This window comes from Myotis nattereri (assembly GCF_964212035.1).
Source record: "Myotis nattereri genome assembly, chromosome: 14".
Classification (NCBI taxonomy): Eukaryota; Metazoa; Chordata; class Mammalia; order Chiroptera; family Vespertilionidae; genus Myotis; species Myotis nattereri.
Genome location: NC_138089.1, coordinates 17,062,459 through 17,086,523, shown reverse-complemented (window position 1 = coordinate 17,086,523; position 24,065 = coordinate 17,062,459). Strand labels below are relative to the sequence as shown.

General features: G+C 46.1%; 1 protein-coding gene across 2 annotated transcripts in view; it reads right to left on the bottom strand.

Moving 5' to 3' along the window:
• Nucleotides 1–24,065, bottom strand: part of DNASE1L3 (deoxyribonuclease 1L3) — a 43,582-nt gene that overhangs the window by 15,278 nt on the left and 4,239 nt on the right. The window contains exon 2 of one of the 2 annotated variants that reach the window (XM_081105949.1): nt 5,764–6,020. In XM_081105949.1, the coding sequence (XP_080962075.1) occupies nt 5,764–5,901 (138 nt within the window). In that variant the 5' untranslated portion in view covers nt 5,902–6,020. Of the gene's footprint in view, nt 1–5,763; nt 6,207–24,065 lie in introns of those variants that run through there. The other variant, XM_081105948.1, reaches the window with a different exon arrangement.

Sequence of the window (24,065 nt, the reverse complement as noted above, 5' to 3'; positions counted from 1 at the left end):
GAAAGGCACAGCCAGCAGAGGTGGTGCAGCCAGGATTTGAACTCTGGTCGGTGTGACTATTAAGGCCATGATGCCAACCTGTTAAAACACAGCCCTGCCCTGAAAGACTGATTGATGGTCCAGTGAGAGGGACAAATGGAAACAACTAGCTACCATGAGAGGGACATGACATTTGGACTAAACAAGGCACAGCTGTAGGAATGTTGAGGAATGACTAATTCCTTCTGCCCAGACACCGAGGAAAGCTCTGAGGAGGAGAGGGCATTTGAAGGCCCTGACAGGTGAGAAGGAGCTTAGTGGGTAAAGAATGCAGAAGAAGTTCCTTTCCCACATGATTTCCCCATTATATCTATTGACAAAAGTGGCAGCAAAATGACTAGCCCATTGGTTCAAAGTATGGACTCTGAGTCAGATGGCCTTGGGTTCATGTCGTTTTTAAAGGTATATTTTTATTGATTTCAGAGAGGAAGAGAGAGGGAGAGAGACATGGAAACATCAGGGATAAGAGAGAATCATCCACCGGCTGCCTCATGCATTCCCTACACTGGGGATCCAGCCCACAACCCAGGCATGTGCTCAGACCAGAAATCAAACCGTGACTCCCTGGTTCATAAGTCAATGCTCGACCACTGAGCCACACTGGCTGGGCCTTGGATTCATGTCTTGACTCTGTCACTCACCAGCTGTGTGACCTTGAACAAGCCACGTAAGCTCCCTGAATGCCAGCTTCTTTATCTGGGAACTGGGATGATTCCCCCGCATAGGGATTCGGTGACATAGTGGATATAAAATTCTGTCCAGCCCACGGCCCAGAACAGATGCTCAGCAAACAATGGCAATATTTATCATACAGTTTTCATCTATTTTTTCAACCTAATATTACATTGTGTTTCCCTCACAGTCAAGATTCAGTTTTCAAATTCATTCATGACACATTTTTTTCTGCCCCAACTTCAGGCCAGAAAAAATATATTTCAGACAAGGAAAAATATATTTCCCCTGGCTCCATTTCCCCAAGAGGAGGACCTCAAGAGGAGGAGGGTCCCTGGAAGGCCTCTCAGCCCTGAAACCCAGTGAGACTGTCCTGACTCTTCACAGAGGGGAGGGGAGGGGAGAAGGGGCAGTGCATGGCTAGTGGTGAGGGAATCCCAGCAGGGGTGTCACGGGGGAGCCTGGGGAGAGGGGAAGGGGCAGCCTGGAGAACTCTAGAAAAATCTGGGGCAGCAGGCAGCCTATGAAAGCCTCTTTCATGCCCCCAAACAGAGCAGCCAGCATGGTGGGGAAGAGCCCGGATAGGGCCAGTCAGGCCCCAGTGCTCTGGGTGGCTCTGTTTTCCGATGGCCTCTGTTTACAGGATGGTTTTGCAACAATGGGGAAGGTCAGGGGCCTTGACAACTTCAGACATGGGTGGTGTCTGGTGTGATGGGCTGTCCATCAGTCAGCCCTCTAGGACACAGTGGCTTAAGGGAGATGCTGACTGTAGGCCCCCTCCATGGAATCACCAAAGAACAAAATGTCAGCCTCTTAAGCCTGTGGTGACATTTCCCGGGTGGAGTAAGTGAGGAGGGCGACAGGAATTCAGTAGCACCCACTCTCCAGGGGCCCTTCCCCACGGGGAAGTGGGGAAATCGTTTGCTCGCCTGTCAGTTTCCAGTTGAGCCATAGGCTTGGCATGGCTGTCCTGGCTAAAAACCGACATCCCCAAGGCCTTGGGCACCATCCAAAGGGCAGGGATGAGCAGGTCTGCGAGGACCATCTGAGCTAGAACAGAGTGTGCTAGTCCTCACTCTAATCCACTGTGCCGACTGACAGAGCGGCAGCTCCTGTCTGCGATCACCTGCCTTGTTGCCTGACTCACTTTGACTTTGCTCAGCCACACTCCGCTCCAGGTTGTGGAAGGCCCATGTTCCTGAGAGGCCCTGGAGGCTCAGGGAGCAGAAGGGACTTTCCCAGCTCACTTAACCTGCCGCCCGGCGGGATCTGAACCCAGGCTCCTGGCATACCCACTACAGCATGGTTGGTGCCTCAGAGCTTCTAAAGTCATAACACCCAGTCCTAGTCCTGGGAAAGTTTTCAGCAACCATCCCTCCCTCACTTCCACTCTCTCTGAAAAGCAATGGGAAAAATATCCTCAGCCCTAGCCAGATTGGCTCAATGGATAGAGCACCGGCCTGCGGACTGGAGGGTCCCAGGTTCAATTCCTGGTCAGGGCACATGCCTGGTTTGCAGGCTCGATCCCCAGTAGCGGGCGTGCAGAAGGCAGCCAATCAATGATTCTCTCTCATTGTTGATGTTTCTCTCTCTCTTTCTCTCCCCTCCTCTCTGAAATATATATATTTTGGGTATATATATATATGTGTATATATATATGTATATATTCATATTATCAGGTGAGGATTAACCAAAAAATAATTAATTATTAATTAATTAACCTGTAGGATAAAGAGAGTCAACTGACTCCAGAGAAGTGTGGGCAGAGTTCCCAGGCATCCTATATAATAAAAGCCTAATATGCTAAGTGTCTGGTCATCTGGTCGGCCATTTGACCAATCAAAGCATAATATGCTAATGATATGCTAAGGCTGCTCAACCGCTCACTATGATGTGCACTGATCACCAGGGGGCAGACAGTCAACCGGTCAACCAGTCGCTATGATATGCACTGGCTACCAGGGGGGCAGACACTCCCACCAGAAGGTTAGCTTGCTGCTGGGGTCTGGCCAATTGGCACTGAGTGAGATGGGCCGGACACGTCCTGGAGCCCTTCCGCAGTCCCTTCCTGGATGGCCAACCTCCCACATCCCTCCCCAGCCTGCACCCTCTCACAATCTGGGATCCCTTGGGAAATGTTGGAAAGCCAGTTTGGGCCCGATCCTGCAGGCCAGGCCCAGGGACCCCATTGGGTGCATGAATTTGTGCACCGGGCCTCTAGTTGGTTATATTATCCAAGAAAAGTCTTATCTAAGTGGAGAAAAAGATTAGAATTGGGAGTGGGGAAAAGGTTGATGGGGTGGGGGGCAGGGAAGGAGGAGGAAAGGAAGAAGGGGAAAGGGGAGAAAAAAAGAAGAAAGAGAGAAAGAAAGAAAAAGAAAAAAGAAAGGGAAAAGGCAGGCAGGAAGGAGGAAAGGAAGAAAGAAAGGTAGAAAGCAAGTAAAAATCTGTGCTGCAGTGATGGTTAAAAGACCAGGCTGGCTGGCACCCCAGCTCCCCACCCGCCCACAAGCTGTACGGTATTACTTCACCTTTCATTGTGCATCATCTCTACATGGGGGATAAGTATCCTCCTTCCTGGGGGTTATGAAATGAAATCTTGTACTTAGAGTGCTGACACGGCATTCGATAAATGGTGGTAAGAATTATAGGAGTAGCCCACCCTTACCTGAGCTTAGTGGGAGCCTGGTATTGCTTTAGGAGCTTTATATTTATCAACTAATGTATTCTTCAAAACAGTCCTACATGGCCCTGACCGGGTAGCTCAGTTGGTTAGAGCATCGTCCTGATATGTCAAGGTTGTAGGTTTAATCCCAGGTCAGGGCACATACAAAAATCAACCAATGGGAGAACCAAGATGGCGGCATAGGTTAACGCCGGAGTTTGCTGCTTTGAACAACTACTTCAAAAGTGAAACTAAAAGACGGAACGGACATCACCCAGAACCACTGGAACACTGGCTGAGTGGAAGTCCTACAACTAGGAGGAAAGAGAAACGCATACGGACACTCAGAGGAGGCGCAGTGCTGAAGTCAAATTCTGAGGTGCGGAGTGCTCGCGCGCGCGGAGCGGGCTGGCGGCGGAGGGCGCGGTTGGCGTTTTCAATTGGGAGGGAGTCGCAGACTCTGAGCTCCAGATGCAGGCGAGTCTTTAGGGACCCAGACTCAAACGGGAGAAGCAGGACTGCCTGGCTTCGGTCAGAGCGAGTGCAGCTTTCTCTCCGAGCTTTGTAGCCGATGCTGGGACTCAGAGAGGCAGAGCCCCTGGGGACAGGACTGAGAGCCACCATAACTGCTCTCTCCGGCCCACCCTGTTGATCCTGTGCGACCCGCCCCGGCCAAGCCCTGCACAGAGGCATTTGCCGGATAGCCTCAGGCAAAGGCCAGATTAGCACCTCCCTAGAGGACAGAAGTTCTCTCACTGCTGACACAGCTGATTCTCATAGCCACTTGGCCTGGAGGTCAAACCCTCCCTGGAATTAGCTACAACAATCAAGATTTAACTATAAGACCACGAACAAAGACCACTAGGGGGTGCACCAAGGAAGCATAACAAAATGCGGAGACAAAGAAACAGGACAAAATTGTCAATGGAAGATCTAGAGTTCAGAACCACACTTTTAAGGTCTCTCAAGAACTGTTTAGAAGCCGCCGATAAACTTAATGAGATCTACAAGAAAACTAATGAGACCCTCGATGTTATATTGGGGAACCAACTAGAAATTAAGCATACACTGACTGAAATAAAGAATATTATACAGACTCCCGACAGCAGAACAGAGGAGCGCAAGAATCAAGTCAATGATTTGAAATGCGAGGAAGCAAAAAACACCCAACCGGAAAAGCAAAATGAAAAAAGAATCCAAAAATGCGAGGATAGTGTAAGGAGCCTCTGGGACAGCTTCAGGCGTACCAACATCAGAATTATAGGGGTGCCAGAAGATGAGAGAGAGCAAGATATTGAAAACCTATTTGAAGAAATAATGACAGAAAACTTCCCTCACCTGGTGAAAGAAATGGACTTACAGGTCCAAGAAGCGCGGAGAACCCCAAACAAAAGGAATCCAAAGAGGACCACACCAAGACACATCATAATTAAAATGCCAAGAGCAAAAGATAAAGAGAGAATCTTAAAAACAGCAAGAGAAAGAAACTCAGTTACCTACAAGGGAATACCCATATGACTGTCAGCTGATTTCTCAACAGAAACTTTGCAGGCCAGAAGGGAGTGGCAAGAAATATTCAAAGTGATGAATACCAAGAACCTACAACCAAGATTACTTTATCCAGCAAAGCTATCATTCAGAAGTGAAGGTCAGATAAAGAGCTTCACAGATAAGGAAAAGCTAAAGGAGTTCATCACCACCAAACCAGGATTATATGAAATGCTGAAAGATATCCTTTAAGAAGAGGAAGAGGAAGAAAAAGGTAAAGATACAAATTATGAACAACAAATATGCATCTATCAACAAGTGAATCTAAGAATCAAGTGAATAAATAATCCGATGAACAGAATGAACTGGTGATTATAATAGAATCAGGGACATAGAAAGGGAATGGACTGACTATTCTTGGGGGGGAAAGGGGTGTGGGAGATGCGGGAAGAGACTGGACAAAAATCGTGCACCTATGGATGAGGACAGTGGGTGGGGAGTGAGGGCGGAGGGTGGGGCGGGAACTGGGAGGAGGGGAGTTATGGGGGGAAAAAAGAGGAACAAATGTAATAATCTGAACAATAAATATTTAATTAAAAAAATAATAATTAAAAAAAAATCAACCAATGAACGCATAAATGAGTGAAACAACAAATCAATGAGCCTCTCTCTCGTCAATAAATAATTAAAACAACAACAACAACGTCCTATGGGGAGGTGATAATGACACAGAGAGGTTAAGTGACTATTATAATCACTGCTGTTGTTATTGTTATAAAATTTCAAGCCAGCTGCTACCTTCCCCAAGGAACTAACTTTAGTTCAATTCCTCCTGAGTCTCTTCAAGTCGGAAAGCAGTGGGCAGGGTCCCGCGATCCTTCCCACAGAAAGGGGCTCACCTTCACAATGACATCCATGACCTTCTGGTTTTCCCTCTTGGTTTCCCCAAAGGACCTGATGTTGAAGGAGCAGATCCTGAGGGCAAGGGCGCCGTTGATGGCGAGGAGGAGAAGCAGGGCGGCCAGCGGCTGAGACATCCTGGCGCTGCTCCTGGGCTCAGGGCTGGGTCGGGGACAGCAGTGTCCCGAGAACAGCAGTGTGTGAAGTCCCAGCGCGTCTTCAGGCCACCTCCTCGTGCTCAGCAGACTTATAAAGCCTGCAGACAACAGGAATTACTGGATTCCTGGTTGCTACTTTCACTTCTCTGAGGAACTGAAGATCATGGGTTTCATTCCCTAAGGAAATGGGCTTGTCTTTTAGGATCCCCTGTTTCTGTCACTCTGGTAAGGAAATGGGCCTGCCTCATTTAGGCACCATCCCCGGCAAAGTCACTTGTATCTCCACCCGAGCCAACTCTGACATCTGGGAGCCAGCTGTGGCATCTGGTTATCTCTCCCGTGGTCCCAAAAGGCCTTGTGCCTTTTCCTGAAAATGGATAAAGTTAGAAGTGGTGCGCCCCAGAGGGCACCTGGGTGATGGAGCCTCCGGTGGGGGGCAGGGAGGCAGGGGCAGGGAATTCTGCTGTTTTCTGCCAGCACCGGGATTTGGCAGCCAGCTGTCCCTTGGCGCACCCAGGCTCTGATTCTGCAACCACTCTGATGGGCGTCATTAAGGTCAAGTCGAGTTCGAATGACATAATTTTTAAAGGCCGTTTTACTGTGTGTACTTTAACACACCAAATGCTAGCAGTGTGCTGCAGGGCGAGCGATCCTTGGTATGCTAGGATGGGTCAGAGAAATGTCCTTGGGCTTTTAAGGACATTTAAAGCCCCTGGAGGGATCCAGGATCCAAACGGATGTGATGTTAAAACCTGTGAGAGCCATGTGGCTCCAAGAAAGAAAGTTTTGCAAGAATTGGAGGGTTTCAGCTCAAGGAAATGGACTCTTAGAGATTTGGGCAGGAAGATCCGAAGATCTGCAAATCATAAGAAATATAAAGTTCAGTCAAGTTGTAAACCCAGGTGAGATTTCCAGACTTTGGCAAAGCAAATCCTTCTGTGAAGAAGGCAGATGATGAGCATAACTGGAAACCAGGGTTGGGATCTCTGGACCACCTCCTCTTGAAGTGACGGGCATGTGGCCGTAGCCCAGGGGAAGTATGTATATTGCCAACATACGTCCAGTCAACAGCCTGGCCAAAATCTCTGGTCAGAACACCCAGGCATTCTAAGAAGATAACCCCAAATAGTACATGGAAGGATGTAAGGGTTTCCTGAGCTCCTGGTGAGCTGAATCCCCTGTTACCTATGGCCCAGACCTTGGGCCTGGGTGAATCTCTGGTGAGTGGAGCTCTGGCCAATGGGGTGGTGATTGTCAGCCTTGACAATTGGCATCTCCCAACTGGAGGAAGAATTAAGTGAGGCACACATTTTTTGTGTCTTTTAAGAAGGGATTTGTATATATGTGGTATTTTATAAACTTGTAACATTTTGGCCCATTAAATTGACAATCTTAAAATGCCAACATAAAATGTTCAATTGCTGGGGGGTGGGCATCAACTTAGATTTGTGACTTTAATTTGAAACCTGAGTTAACGTACAGTTCTGGAACATTTATAAAAATTTTAGGTTGCCGAAACCGGTTTGGCTCAGTGGATAGAGCGTCGGCCTGCGGACTGAAGGGTCCCAGGTTCGATTCCGGTCAAGGGCATGTACCTGGGTTGCGGGCACATCCCCAGTAGGAAATGTGCAGGAGGCGGCTGATCGATGTTTCTCTCCCATCGATGTTTCTAACTCTCTATCTCTCTCCCTTCCTCTCTGTATAAAATCAATAAAATATATTAAAAAAAAAAATTTTAGGTTGAGGCCTGGTAGCTCAGTTGGTTAGAGCATTGACCCAAAATACCAAGGTTTAGGGTTCAATCCCCGGCCCAGGCTTATATAAGCCTTAAGCAATGACTGCATAATTAACTGGAACAACAAATCCATGTTTCTCTCTCTCTCTCTCTCTCTCTCCCTCCTCCCTCCCTTCCTCTTTCTCTCTAAAATCAAGCAATAAAATTTTAAAAAAATTTAGGTTAACAGGGTTTTATAAGTTCAATTTATTAGAGCTAGAATTATTTAGTATTATAAAAAGATAGCTTTTTGTTAGTTCAGACAGTTAAAAAACTTTACAAGAAAATAGGGTACAATTTAAACATTAAAAAAAAGTTTTAAAATTTTGTAAATGGGCCCATAAGCCCTTAAAAGTAATCACTTACATTTGCTAGATTCAGGGTTGATAGATGTAGCAAATAAAAATACAGAGCACGAAGTACATCTGACCTTTAGATAATTCGAATTTAATTTGGCATCCTATACCTGGCATCCTAGCTGGCCTTATAAAAAGAATAAGAACTTTCATAAGCCGAACTGAAAAGCATGGCATTTTCCAAGGCAATCGCCACCTTGTCAAGGTCCTGGGGAAGGTTTTATTTTCGTTCCCAGCGTGAAAAATCAGCTAACCTATAAGATGATCGAACGAATTTGTTTTTGCATTATTAACTTCGATAATTTAAATATTAATTTGAAAAATAAAATAAACCTCTGAAGAGTGGTTTCTGCATATAGCTATTGCCCTTGAGGACTTAAAAAAAAAAAGTCACATGAACAGACCGAAGAGATTGGCCCCATTCTGTAATTAGCACACTCATTGCATGGAATTGGACTTTAAAAAGTAGCTAGGTTCTGGAAGAAAAGCCCTTTGCTTCAAAAAATTCCTGTGCTTCATCTCACTCACTACTCCCTCAACCTCTTCCTGTGGCACCTCCATTTCACAGATGAGCAAACCAAGGCTTGTGCCCAAGGATACACAGCTAGCATCTGGCAGAGCTGGAATTCAAACCCAGTTGCTGACTCCAGACCAGCCTTCTCCCTGCCAAACCAGGCAGAGCCTCAGTAAGGAACTCAACGGCTAGAACAGCCGTGGGCAAACTACGGCCCGCGGGCCAGATCCGGCCCGTTTGAAATGAATAAAACTATTGAAAAAAAAGACCGTACCCTTTTATGTAATGATGTTTACTTTGAATTTATATTAGTTTACACAAACACTCCATCCATGCTTTTGTTCCGGCCCTCCAGTCCAGTTTAAGAACCCATTGTGGCCCTCCAGTCAAAAAGTTTGCCCACCCCTGGGCTAGAAGGACTTCCACTTTTTACCGCATGCACTTTGGTATTTGATAGTTCTTTTAAAAACATGCACTTATTTAGTAATTTTAAAAAAAGTGCTAAAAGCTTTTTATGTTTAAAGCAGATTAAACAATGTCCATGGCAACGTGTCTCTGTGAAGCTAAGCTGTGGGCAGCTTTCACCTGGTTCCAGGAGGCATCGGCAAGGGAGGGCCGGTGACAAGGCTGTGCTGGCCAGCTCGGCTGGGCAAAACCGCAAAACCGCAACCTTCCCTCATCCCCTGCTGGGCTGGTGTTGGGAACTGGAGAGGGGGAGGCAGTTCCCTTAGGAGCCTGGGGCCTGGAAGGAAGGGCAGCACTGGCCTGACCCACGCTAAACACCGAGGGGTCCTTTCTTCTGCCGCTCAGGGGCTACGGATGGCATTTCCTGGGGGATGTACTTCCAACACTCGTCTACAGGATGCTCCTGAGAAATGGATAAATATATATCGCTTCTTTCTGGAGATTTATAATCCACATTCGCATATTAAATGTTCTGAAAAGTTCTGAATTTATTGTCAATGGAACCCCATATAATCCCATTTAATATCTTGAGCAACGTCCACCTTGACAATTACAGGAATAGTCAGACCTTCAAGGCCGTAAGCTCAAGTTCTTGTCTTGCCAATCGGTCCCTACCAAGGAGTCCCATGCAAGTCACATGAATGGGCAGAAATGCGGTCCAAGAGTTCAGACACAGTGGCAGCCACGGCCATGCACCCCGGGCCCTGGTGGGCAGGAGTCAGGGGGGGCCCATACACTGAGGTGAAGGACACCTCAGAATTTGAGGAAGGCAAGATGGGGATTCCAGAGGGAGTAAAGGTGCCACGAGCTGAGTCACCCAAAGCAGCAACAAGAAACAAGGGGCCTGTGGGAAAGTCCCCGATACTGGCAGGCGATGAGTCCCGTGACCCAAACAGGTGTTTCCATGGGTGATGCTACTCTTCGTCTAGCAAGGAATGAGCCCCAGCAACACTCTTGTAATGTATGCCGATTGCTCCAGTCATCTCGTTTCACAACCAGCTGGGGTTTGGCGCAGGGGAGGTGTGTTACGTAAAGCTGCCTGAGGGAGACAGACCTCACCTTTGTCTGATGGTTTCCAGCCAATGAAGCAGGCCCGGAGTTTATTTATTTTAAAAAAAAATACAGTTTATTGATTTTTTACAGAGAGGAAGGGAGAGGGATAGAGAGTTAGAAACATCGATGAGAGAGAAACATCGATCAGCTGCCTCCTGCACACTCCCTACTGGGGATGTGCCCACAATCAAGGTACATGCCTTTGACCGGAATTGAACCTGGGACCCTTGAGTCTGCAGGCTGACGCTCTATCCACTGAGCCACACCGGTTAGGGCCAGGCCCTGAGTTTAGACCTCATGCAGCATCTTCCACACAGGCCTTGCCTGGACCTCAAGCAGGTCCCTTTCTGAAGGGCCGGCCTTGGTGTGGCACTGCTCTGATGAGAACCCTTGAAATGATCTTTATCTGCCATAAAGGCCAAGCTCCTTACTGAGGCCTTTACTTATGCACCTCTTCAAGGTCACATGGCTCTCCTCTCCTCTTCCTCCCCCACTGGGCTCCCCTCACACGACCTAGCTTTCAGTTCCCACCTCAGGGCCTTTGCACAGCTGTCTCTTCCACCTTCAATGCTCTCGCTTCCTCCCATCTCGAGGTCTCAGCTAAAATGCCACTTTCAGAGAAGCCTTGCTGGGCCCCTCAGCCCATCAGGCTCTTTCCTCTTACTGTCTTTCATGGCCTAGTTCTTCTGTTTTGTTGTCTAATGTCTGTCTGCCTCCCAGACAGCTCTGTGGGGCAGGGACACCTATGTGTGTGTGCACCGCTTAGAACAGGTCTGGCATGTAGCAGGTGCCCAATAAATCATGGTTGAATTCCTGATATGATGCTCTGACTGACTCCAGAACCCAGCTTCTCCACCACCTTGTGAGAGTGCTTACACGGTAGATCTGTGACAATTTATTGAGTTTCTAACTGAAGGGCAGGCTTAGCACAGTGTCTCAATCAGGGGGATATTCTGTCTTCAGTATGAACTGTGCACAGAATGGATTGCTATCACTATTTTACAGATGAGAACATTGAGAGATAAAGAAGTCAGGCCCCAGCCGCTGACTGTGAAGTGATATCAAAGGCAGGAATTCGGGTTCTCAGGATTGATTCTTTTGCCAACCCTTTCTTTATAGACTCAAAAGGGCACGTTAACTTGGACCTTGGCTGGCCAGTCGAAAATTCTGTGCTGATGCCGTTGCAATGACTGGTTTAGATCTTCCAGGGGGACTAGAGTGAGGCGAATGGCACGCTGGCCTCTGATGCAAAATGTGAGCGGGAGCTGAACAACTCAATAATCCAGATAAATAATATTTTAATGCAATATTTTGAATAACCAAAATTAATGCAGAAACATCCATGATGAACAAAGTACCAACATCTTTAATAATGACAGAACCCAACCCTGAGCTTTCACGACCCTGCCTCATCCACCTCACCCTACTCCTGCCCCTGGGATCTGCAGATCTGTGAAACCATTCTGGGCACCCCCAGAGTGGAAAAGCCTGCGGGTCAAAGGATGGCACGGGAGAAAACAGCGCCCTCTTCTGGCTGATAGTCAGCACTGTTCCTCTCCTGGGGAGCCAAGTTCACCGTCTGTGCATCTCAGTGCTGGGACAGACCCTGTGGGCACCGCCATGCTTCTCACCCGGACCTCTCCATGAGACACCGAGGTTGAGAGGTTGAGGCAGGTCGCCCGCTGCCATTGAAGCCCCAGGCCACCTCTTCCTCCTGGCCACGCACGGCACTGGGCCCGCTGCCTTTCTCTCATTACCACCAGAGCAAACATGCCCCAGGACGTGTCCTTGCCTCTTTGGCCGATCCTAAAGCTGACTGTTAATACACAGTAGGCCTCTCCAAGCCGACCATGAGAGGGGCCGGTGAGGAAACAAGTCCCAGAGGTGGAGGGCTTCCCACAGCTGCTGACGCGTGGGCCTTGAGCAGGGCGCTGGCTGCCGCCTGACTGCACAGGGTCTTATTCTTCTTAAGGGTTTGGTAGTGTCTCAGCTTTATTCTATGCATGTTGTATTTTTCAATTATTTTAAACGTGCATAAAAGTTGCTAAGATAGCCCCAAACTCTTGTGTACTCTTTACCCAGACTCATCAATGAATATTTAGCCCCATTTGCTTTTTCATTAGTTTTCTATATATAAGGATGTCTCTCTCTTTTTTTTCCTGAACTGTTAAAGAATTAGTTGGAGATATTCTGACCCTTTGCCCCTAAACACTTCAGGGTAATTTCTCAAGGACAAGTACATTCTCTTATATAACCACAGGACGATATGAAAAGTTTAGCAATTATAAGATATTATCTAATTTATGAACCTTACTCAAATTTTAACAGTTACACTAAATAATGTCCTTGACAGCAATTTTCCTTTCTGGCCCAGGATCCGATCCAAGAGTGTGCATTGCCCCCAGCAGTCCTGTCTCCTTGTCTCCTCTAACCTGAGCAGTTCGCTGGCTTCTCTGTTTTCTGTGTCCTTGATGCTTTTGAAGTGTACAGGCCAGTCATGTTGTTGCATCTCCCTCAGTTTAGGTTTGTCTGAGGTTTCCTCATGATTAGATTCGGGGAATGCGTTTGGGGCAGGAATACCACTTATGCATCTCACGGAATTTCTTAAAGGAGCTTCCCCTGGTGTCCACAGGACAGCCGGTGACTGAAACCCAGGACGCAGAATATGATTTAAAAGCTCCTAACCTCAGCACCTAACTTTTAGTACGTGCTGCTATTTGAGACTGCATTTGTTGATTTGGGGGGTGTTCTCCCCTTGGAACAATGTTGTTGGGGTGCTAATGTTGGATCACAGCAGTAATAAAACAGTAATAGCAACTACAGGTATTGAGCTGTATTAGGCCCCATATTACCCATTGTCTTTTTCATGTACTAGGCCTTTAAACCTCACTACCACCCGGGTACTACTCTTTTTTTTTTTTTTTAAATATATTTTATTGATTTTTTTACAGAGAGGAAGGGAGAGGAATAGAGAGTTAGAAACATCGATGAGAGAGAAACATCAATCAGCTGCCTCCTGCACCCTCCCTACTGGGGATGTGCCCGCAACCAAGGTACATGCCCTTGAAGGGAATCGAACCTGGGACCCTTGAGTCCGCAGGCTGATGCTCTATCCACTAAGCCAAAATGGTTAGGGCCACCCAACCAGTTAGGGTACTACTTTATCTTCATCTTATGGGTGAGGAAACTGAGCCTCAGGGAGGGTCCATCTCTTTGCCTCAGGTCTTCCAGCTAGGAAAGGCACTGCCAGGACCGTTCAACCCCTGAGTACAAGCACCTGGTCTGTCTCCTACACCATGTCGCCCCTGGCACCTACTGGTGACACGGACCCACGAGTATTCCAGCTTGGATCACTGAGATAATCCACGTCCCTGCCCCCTGCCCCAGACTCCCAGCAAATGGGGACGTTTTCTCTCCGTATTCTGGAACCCCCTGCTTACCCAGCACGTAAGGGGCATGAGAGCTTGGGAGACACCCAAGCTGTGATTAGCAGACCTCAATAGGTTGTGTGATGTCCTCTAGGAGTCATCATCATGCATTGGGCAATTATTTAGAAATCCAACTGTTAACGTAAAAACCATTGAAACCTGTAAAGAATTTTTGTGAGTTTATTTGAGCCAAACTGTTAACATATGCCGGGAAGCAGAACCTCAAGGCATTGAGATAATGCTCCAGAAAATGGTGGGGTTACATTTGTATTTATACATTTGCAATCAAAGGAGGGACGTAGGTGGGTGACATCAAATTCATTGGTGATAGATTAAGGAGGAAGGATAAAGCAAAGCAAGGGAAACCCCTGGGATTGGATAAAAAGTAAAATGATGGACACATACTTAGGTGGGTGCAGGATCAATTAACATGATAGTGAAGGAATTTGTGGTATCTGTCCTGGCGCCCAGAACAACATTAGGTTGTGCCCCAGGGGCTCCAGAAAAAGGGAAGTTACAAGTTACCCAGACATTTTAAGGGAATGTTATCATAGATGCAAAAAGACAGATAGGCTCAGTTAAGGTAAAGGTTGACCTTGTCAGTGAAGATACCGGCCTAGGACGTAACTGCCCACCATAACTGCTTTTAGTTAAAGTTTAATTTCAGACCATCCTTTGTGGTTACTTTAGGTCTCTGAGTTTGCAAGACTGCCATGCAGGCCACCCCTGAGCTGTCAGGTCAGCCTGTGGCCCCTTTTGTCTACACAACGAAAACTACATCTATCCCAAAGACAAGGCGACGTAAGCAACCATGAGCAGATGTCAATCCTTATCAAAAAGCGACTCATGAGTGAGTCTCAAGGCAGGAACCACACTCCAGGAGGAGAGGCCTCGCCACAGGCAGAACCTGCTCCAGAGTCATCTCAGAACCAGATTAGGTGCAGGCCAGTGACATTCATAACACAGGACCTTAAGAAATCAGCCCTGGAGACTTGTTGACACAAACCTGGGACTAGGGATCATCTTGCACTGTGGGTGTTTTGGAGGATTTCACAATTCACTCATTTAACAATTCACCCTACTAAGTCTAAGTGTGTGTGTATGGGGGAGGGGGGGGGGCGGGGGTACAAAGATAAGTAAGACAGTTCCTGCCCTTGGGGACTCATTAGGATGTGGGATCTCATTGAACTAAAATTAGTTCATTGGACTTACCTTTGGATTCATAAGTTTCCTGCCTCCCTGAGCTATCAGTCCACATCCATTGGCCACAGAATGGTCATGATTTTGCATGACCAATGTAAATCTTGGACTCAAACCTTATAGACCCCCATGGCCACCATATTATCTGGACTATTGTGACTTCTCTGTGGAGTTGGGGAGGGTGACCAAGCATCTCATTTGCCTTGAGGAGGAAACTGGTCTTTGCAAGGCCTGTCAGGCCGTAAAAACTGAACAATGCACTGCCCTGGGGTGGGGGGGAGGTCGTTATCGCTGGCCCCAGGACAGATTGTCCCATATGACCTGGGAACCCCCAACACCTGGGGGCCTTCCTGTAAGCCCACGAAAGGGGGCCTAACCATATCTGCAAGACAAAGACCCCAGCGGGGTATATATAGAGAGGCTCTCTGCATGTTACTTCACTCAGATTTGGAAATTATTCCCGGAGTCTGTAATTAAAACAGTGTTCCTCCACTTCTTTAAAGTTTCGCTTGGTTTTTCTGGGGTCTTCTGCAACAGCCTGAGACTGAGGGGGTGCTTTCAGTGTACAGGCAGGGAAAGTCCTGAGCAAATCTGGATGAATTTGTCACCATAGTGTTGGAACAGGGGCAGCAGGAGGGGAATAGGTAGGTGGGAGAGGATTAGCCAACACTCAGTTGTTTACAACTTTAGTAATACTTAGAGCAAGTTTATGAAGTCAATACCATCATACCCTTGTTTATAGAGGTGTAAACTTGTCGGAGTGGATTCTGTAAACGGCAGATTCAGCCTCCCAGAAAGCGAATCCTGTGTTCCCAGCCCTGACTGCACAGCCTCAGAGATCACACGTGTAAATGTAGTGACATGAAGTCTCAAGACTATATTTGTAATTAATTCTCAGAGATTGGAAGCTGACTCCTCTGGAAGCAGAAGTCATTGGAACTTATGTTTCTATGGAGACCAATCATATCCAATCAGGCTCACATATAGCTGCAATGGAGGGGAGCTGACGTCACTGAAAAGAGGTGCATTTTTCTTAAGGAAAAGACGCTCAGCCGCAATTTCCTGAACACCCCCCAATGCCCATTCCATCATTTGCAACGTCAATGGAGTCTGCAAAATGTCAGTCTTACACAAGCCCTAAAGGTGCTCATGGAGCACCATGGGAGCAGTGGGTTGAGAGCATGGATTCAGGAGACAAGTCTCTATTGCACCAATCGCTGACTATGTGACCTTGGGCAAGTCACCTAACCTCTAAGCTTAGCTCCCTCATGTGTTAAACTTGTGGCCATAACAACACCATATGTGTGGCTGTTGTGAAGATGAACAAATGGGATAATGCATGCAAAGCACAATGCCCAGTACCAGTACAGAGCAGGCAATTAAGAAATGTACACCAGTGTGGCTCAGTGGTTGAGCATCAATCATGAACCAAGAGGTCCCCGTTTTGATTCCTGATCAGGGCACATGCCTAGGTTGCAGGCTCGATCCGCAGTGCGGGGGGAGGTGGGGTGCAGGAGGCAGCCAATCAATGATTCTAGCTCTCTATCCCTCTCCCTTCCTCTCTCTAAAATCAATAAAAACATATTTTTAAAAGAGGAAAAAAAGAAATGTACACTAGCTACTAATTGCCATCTGCCCACTTTACGGCTTGAAATAAAAATAACCCACTTGGGAACTAACAGAAAGGAGCAGATGATAGCTATACCTCACAACTGGCTTCTCCTAGCTTCACCTGCCCCATAGCCCGAAGGGAGGCCAGGCTGTGATCCATGCATACAGATGTGTGCCCTGGCTCCCTGCAGGACCTCAGCAGGCCCGAGAAGAGATCTTTGGCCCTAACCGGTTTGGCTCAGTGGATAGAGCATCGGCCTGCAGACTCAAGGGTCCCAGGTTTGATTCCGGTCAAGGGCATATACCTTGGTTGTGGGCACATACCCAGTAGGGAGTGTGCAGGAGGCAGCTGGTCGATGTTTCTCTCTCATCAATGTTTCTAACTCTCTATCCCTCTCCCTTCTTCTCTGTAAAAAATCAGTAAAATATATTTTTTTAAAAAGAGATCTTTGTCTTTAGTGTTCTGCAGTCTCACTACAATGTTTCCTGGCATTATGTATCTTGCTTTAGATATGTTATGCTTTGTGTATCTGTGGATTCATGTCCTTTTCCTACCTTGGAAATTCTTAGCCATTACTATCTCTAATATGGCCTCTCCATTTTTATCTCTGTTTGTGATGCTGATTGAATGGATTTTGGTCTTCTCAGTCTGTCCTGCATATTCCATATCTTTTCAAAAACATTTTCATGTCATATCACTCCATGCTGAATTCTATGTAATCTCTTCAGATATGTTTCCCAAATCACTGTTTGGTTAATCGTATCTATGAGACTCCTGGGTGCTTTCCTACAGAAAGCATCCTTGTTTTGTTTATCATTGGAATGGAGTGAAGGAATGCTACCCATCTGAGACCACTTCGGCTCATTTCAAGGGTCCTGATAAGTATGGGACTCTAGGTTCAGCTATCCCACATTGGAGCTGGATAAGATCTACTAATATTGCTTAGGGTCTGATATATATGTTTGGTCTTGGGAAAACCTTGCATTTTACATTTATTTGTTTTTCACTGTCCCCTACTCTTATTTTGACACACGTTCAGCCCAGCAACACATGACAAAGTCTATTTTATCTAGGATAGAGGTGTTTTGAGAAGAAGCATGCTTCAGAATATCTGGTGTACCATATGTTGAGATGCAATTTGAATTTTAAAAGTCGAAAAGTGAGACTATTAAATTTCACCATGTTTTTTTGGCTTATTCCACATTATTGAAACAATTTGAAATCCAGATTTTCTCCCCAGCTTCTTTTGATTTAAAATTTGATGGCAAGTCTGGATTTCTGCTTACATAAATTCTTATTTTTTTTTTTTTTAATGTCAGAGAACTAGAGCATTCAATTAGAAAATTGCTTCCACATAGATACATAGAACAGACTGACAGCTGTCAGAGTGGAGGAAGTTCGGGGGGTTGGGGAACTGGATGAAAAAAGGTGAAGGGAATAAGCAAAAAAAAGCACCTTCGTGCATGTGTGTGTGTGTGTGTGTGTGACATAGACACGGACAACAGTATGTGATAGCCAGCGGGAAGGGGGGGGGGGTGGAGTTGGAACTGGGCAAAGGGGGGATAAATGGCAATGGAGACTTGACTTTGAATGGTGAGTGCACAATGCAGTATGCAGATGACATATGATTGAACTGTACACTTGAAACCTGTATGGTTTTATTAACCAATGTCACCCCAATAAATTCAACTTAAAAAAGAAAAGAAAATTGCTTCCAGTCTAATATTGTCAGATGAAAGAAAGTTGGGCCACTGTTTAACCCAGCCGCGGGCCAACGGCCCGCGGGTAGGATCTGGCCTGTTTGAAATGAATAAAACTAAAAAAAAAAAAAAAAAAGACCATACCCTTTTATGTAATGATGTTTACTTTGAATTTATATTAGTTCACACAAACACTCCATCCATGCTTTTGTTCCGGCCCTCCGGTCCAGTTTAAGAACCCATTGTGGCCCTCGAGTCAAAAAGTTTGCCCACCCCTGGTTTAACCGATGAATTCACTGGCCTGTGTTGTTATGCAGTCTAGATTGCTTTATCTTGCCCATAAACAGATAATAAAATGTTTTGTCCAAAGCCTACTACAGTCCGGGTTCTGTATGTAATCCAAATCTACTTACGCTAGTAACTGAAAAGTCATTCCTTTGCTGTGATTATGCACAGTGAACCCATACAAGCTGTTCTAGTTTAATAACAGCTGTTGTTCTAGTTTAATAATCATGTGCAGAACTTTGCTAGAAATCAACACCAGACCACTTGGTCTCTGGATTTGTATATTAACCTTTCTCCCTATTTGAAATGGGACCCTCACTCTAATTAGAGACTTCTGGCTTCTGAGATCATTTCTAAAAATCCTCTTAGTATCCTGGGCAGTACTTTCTCTTGACCTGACAAACGGAGCTAATTTAAACTGCTGAGTGTCCTTTCCCTGTCTTTTCTTCCTGCCCTGGGCTTGGTTTTTCTCTTTGTAATATTCTAACCTGACCAAATGGAAGCTTTCTCCATGACGAAGATGAAGTAAAATAGGAAACTGGTAGCTTTGATTTCCCTCTGACATCTGTTACCATCACAGATGCTCAATTCCTTTTTTATTCATCTTCTTGATCCAAATGTGAATTAATAAATTAAAATTTTCCTGTCTTTAGAATTCCAGTCTCAACCACTCTGAGCATTAGTATCCCTTGACTCTTGTTAAAGGTCTAGGTTAATTTTTGGGGAATTTCTGACCTTCCAACTTACATACAGGTGCTTGGGCAACCTGGCCCAGAGCTCCTTGTGCAGCCCCACTGCTCTCCTGCGGTCTCCCCTTTCCTTCCAATCCTCTCTGGCTAGTGCTGTGCTTAACGGGCATTTTCAGTAATTTTAGAACCTCCTTATTACTGAGTCCTTCCTCCCATGATCATATGCTACATTTGACATACGCTGACTTGTTTTGTGATCTACTTTTATTAAGTCTTGCATTGATATTCCTTTTTCAAGTGTATATAACAACCTGTAATTTAGACTCTATTCCTTAAGAGAAGGATGTAGGGCCTAATCACATGCTCCTTGTTCTGCAGCCTCTGCAGATGGACATGATGGCTTGACCAATCTTGGCCCTGACCACTGTACCCTGGGTTTTCCAAAGGCACTAGTCTGTCAGCCCCTCTACAGGACATCTTATTGATCTTCCACAGCTTGGCCCTATACATAAGCAGATGCTCGATAAACATTTAATTCATAACCAAATGAATCTCTTTCCCTTCGGTGTGCCACTGAAGATTCTGATGTCGCCATGGGCTGCCAACCTGCCTAGTGTTACAGGTGTTCTAAGAACAAGCAGCCAAACCCAAAGTCTCCCTCCCGCCGAGGTGTCCCTGATGCCAACGTCCACCTCTTTGACCTGGTGCGGAAGAAGACAGGAGTGAAGGAGTTCCCACCCTGTGGCCACATGGCGCCTGATGAGCATGATGCCCGTTTTTGTGCCAATACGTACATGGTGAAAAGCTGCCGCAAAGATGGCTTTCACCTCTGAGTGTGGCTCCCCTCTTCCACGTCATTTGTATCAACAAGATGTCCTGTAGAGGGGCTGGCAGGAGTGCCTTTGGAAAACCCAGGGTACAGTGGTCAAGGCCAAGATTGGTCAAGCCATCATATCCATCTGCACAAGCTGCAGAACAAGGAGGATGTGATTTAGGCCCTACATAGAGCCAAGTTCAAGTTCCCTGGCCACCAGAAGAAGAGGGGCTTTGCTAAGTTTAATGTGGATGAGTTTGAAGACATGGTGGCTGAGAAGCAGCTCATCCCAGATGATTGTGGGGTCAAATGCACCCCTAATCTGGTCCCCTGGACAAATGGCAGGCCCTGCACTCGCTTGGGCGCTGACACCTCCTTACACCCCCCAATAAATCTTAATTCCTGTTCAGAGAAAGTAAAAAAGAAAGCCATGAATTGGCAATATTTTGAGTTGTTTAGAAAGAAGATGCTTTTTCTGCCTAAAAATGTTCATAGTTCATAGATTTCTAGATACAAGCTCTTTCAAGGTCAGCCTTTGTCATATCTTTCTTATTTATTTATTTACTTGTTGTTAATCCTCAGCGGAGGATATTTTTCCATTGATTTTTAAGGAGAGTGGAAGAGAGAGGGAGAGACAGAGAGAAACATCGATGTGAGAGTGTGGGGCGTGGTTACGGTGTTCTGGCCAGGTTCAAGCCTCGGACTAATGAAAGGACAGGGTCCTCTCATTGCCACGTGCAAGTCCCAGCTGGAGGGCAGGGGCCTCCCAGCACAGTCATAGCCAACGGCTGTGGTTGTAAGCTTGAACCTAGGGTCCGAACACGTGGCCCCATGTGCCTTGTGCTAGAGTTCGGGTGCATGTAGTTGAGTGAGGTTGGAACTCACGAGAATGCTGTGAACAACTTGATCACGCCCCTATTTTGCCTCGTGGCATCGGCTATAAAATAAAGACAGGGCTTGTGGGCGCTGGCGCTGTCTCCTCATCAGGGAGCAGCGTCCTACTGAGACCCAGCTTTCATTCTCTTGTCTGTCTTTTCTCAATCCTTTCACCCCCCCCCAACTCAGGATCACCTTTGGCTGTAACAAGTGGTGACCGAGCAGGCCCCTTTGGCTGTAACAAGTGGGGTTGGAACAGGCCTGAAATTTAAAAAGTGGTCAGGTGAAAGGAGGCTCCAAGGCACATGCAGAGAGTAAGCTTAAAAAGCAAAAGTAAGCCCTAACCGGTTTTGCTCAATGGATAGAGCGTCGGCCTGCAGACTGAAGGGTCCCAGGTTTGATTCCAGTCAAGGGCATGTACCTTGATTGCAGGCACATACCCAGTAGGGAATGTGCAGGAGGCAGCTGATCGATGTTTCTCTCTCATCGCTGTTTCTAACTCTCTATCCCTCTCCCTTTCTCTCTGTAAAAAATCAATAAAATATATTTAAAAAAAAAAAAAAAAAAAGCAAAAGTAAGAAGGCCAAAAAACAAAAATAAGGTAGGGAGCCGAAGTGTGGTAATATTAGCTCGGTGTAAAACTTGGGAAATTCAGGATCCCAGGAAGGCGATCACTAAAAAAAAGGCTGCAAGCAGAAAGTAAGGCTAAAAGCAAAAGTAAGGTAGGGAGCCGAGGTTTGGTAATAGCTCGGTGTAAAACATGGGGCAATGCTTAATTGAAGCATTTTTAAATTTCTTAAGGAGAGAATAAGTAAAAAATAGAAAAGAAATAAGGTAGAAAAGCATAAAAAGAAGTGGATCCCTAAAAACAAACAAACAAAAAAAAAGCGGTAGAAATAGGCAGTGGAGAATAACAAATCTCTTTGGTTTTGTTAAGCTAAAGATAGGTAAGGTAGAAATAAGCTGTAGAAATAGAGAACTAAGTAGAAATAAGTGGTAGAAATAAGCTGTAGAAATAGAGAACTAAGTAGAAATAAGCAGTAGAAATAAGCTGTAGGAATAGAGAAATAAGTAGAAATAAGTGGTAGAAATAAGCTGTAGGAATAGAGAAATAAGTAGAAATAAGTGGTAGAAATAAGCTGTAGAAATAAGCGGGGGTTGCAACCCAGGAAAGGTTTGGGCAAGGGCAGCCAGGCCTACCTATGGTTCTGTAAGCCGGGGTTGCAACCTAGGAAGGTTTGGGCAAGGGCAGCCAAGCCTACCTATAGTTCATAGTTAGAGGTAGAGAAATAAGTAGAAAATAAGCAGTAGGAAATAAGCGGTAGGAGAAATAAGCTGTAGAAAGTAAGCGGTAGAAATAAGCTGTAGAAGTAAGAAATAAGTAGAAATAAGTGGTAGAAATAGAGCAATAAGTAGAAATAAGCAGTAGAAATAAACTATAGGAATAGAGAAATAAGTAGAAATAAGTGGTAGAAAATAAGTAATTAGGAGGTACAAAATAAGGTAGAAATCTCCTAGGTTTTGTTTAAGCTACTGTAAAGCAGAAGATGGCTGTGGTTGATGATGTTTAAGGAAGTTACTTTTGTTTTAGACCTAGATTGTAAGCTCTTGCAGCAGTTGCATTGTTTCTAGGCTTTGGTTATCTTTGTGCAACCTGATAGCTCCCTGGGACTTTGGGTCTGTGTGAGACCCCAGACTCAGAGCTGGAAGTCTCCAGCTCTGCAGGACTGAGGGTTGCTCGTTTCCATGCAGCTGCGGTTAAAGAAAGAGGCTGAGAAGGGACCAGACTTCCACCTGCGTGGACAGGGCTGATGTGACTGGGACTGATGCCTACTCAGTGCCGAGGTCAACCGTCCAGCCTGATCTAGGGGACTAGTTTCGCATCTACGACATCTTCGCATCAGCGGCATCTTACTACGCCAGTGACCGAGGTATCAGCATGGAGCCAGCTGAAGAAGATGGCGACTGAGGCCAAGCAAATGTTAGAAAAGCAAGTGGAAGCTGTGCTAGCGTTGGTGAACTGTCAGTTTTCTGTAAAATCTTGCGGAGCTAAATCTAAGGACTTTGAGTAAGATATCCTGAAAATGTTGACATGTTTGTAGTTTGATTTTGCATTGGTATTGCTTTGTTATCAGCCAGAGTTTTGTTCTTTCTTGTTAACATTGCTGTGTCTATAGTTTTGTTAATAACCAGAAGTCTGTTTTGATGATGCTGAATAATTTGTTTAGAGTTTTTTGGATAATGTAAATGGGCGTGTTTAAAAACAGAAATAAAGGGGGATATGTGGGGCACGGCTACAGTATTTTGGCCGGGATCAAGCCTCGGACTAATGAAAGGACAGGGTCCTCTCATTGCCACGTGCAAGTCCCAGCTGGAAGGGCAGGGCCCTCCCAGCACAATCATAGCCAATGGCTGTGGTTGTCAGCTTGAACCTATGGTCCGAACACGTAGCCCCACGTGCCTTGTGCTAGAGTTCAGGTGCATGTAGTTGAGTGAGGTTGGAACTCAGAGAATGTTGTAAACAACTTGATCATGCCCCTACTTTGCCTCGTGGCATCTGCTATAAAATAAAGACAGGGCTTGTGGGCACTGGCGCTGTCTCCTCATCAGGGAGCAGCGTCCCACTGAGACCCAGCTTTCATTCTCTTGTCTGTCTTTTCTCAATCCTTTCACCCCCCCAAATCAGGGTCACCTTTGGCTGTAACAAGTGGCGCCCGAGCAGGCCCCTTTGGCCGTAACATGAGAGAAACACATTGATTGGTTGCCTCCTACATGAGCCCTGACCAGAACCCAGGCAGGGAAGGAACCTGCAAGCAAGGCACATGCCCTTGACTGGAATCGAACCTGGAACCCTTTGGTCAGAGGCCGACGCTCTATCCACTGAGCCAAACCGGCCAGGGCTATCTATTTTTAAAATATATTTTTATTGATTTCAGAGAGGAAGGGAGAGGAAGAGAGATAGAAACATCAATGATGAGAATCCTTGATGGGCAGCTTCCTGCACGCCCCCTACTGGGAATCAAGCCTGCATCTCGGGCATGTGCCCTGATGGGAATCAAACCATGACCTCCTGGTTCATAGGTCTACACTCAACCACTGAGCCACACCGGCTGGGCTCATATTTAATTCCATTAGCAATTATGGCAGCAGGCATCTTAATGGTTAGAATGCAGACTTTGTGTTCAGACATACACAACATGGTTTGGATTCTGACAGTATCACTTACTAGTCACTGCCCGTGGGTAGGTTAACCTCTCTGAGTCTCAATTTCCTCATCTGTAAAATGCCGCCAATAATAATACACACCTCACAGGTTCGGTGAGATAATGCATGTGAAGTACTGAACACAGAATGACTAATTAATACCTGCTTGCTCT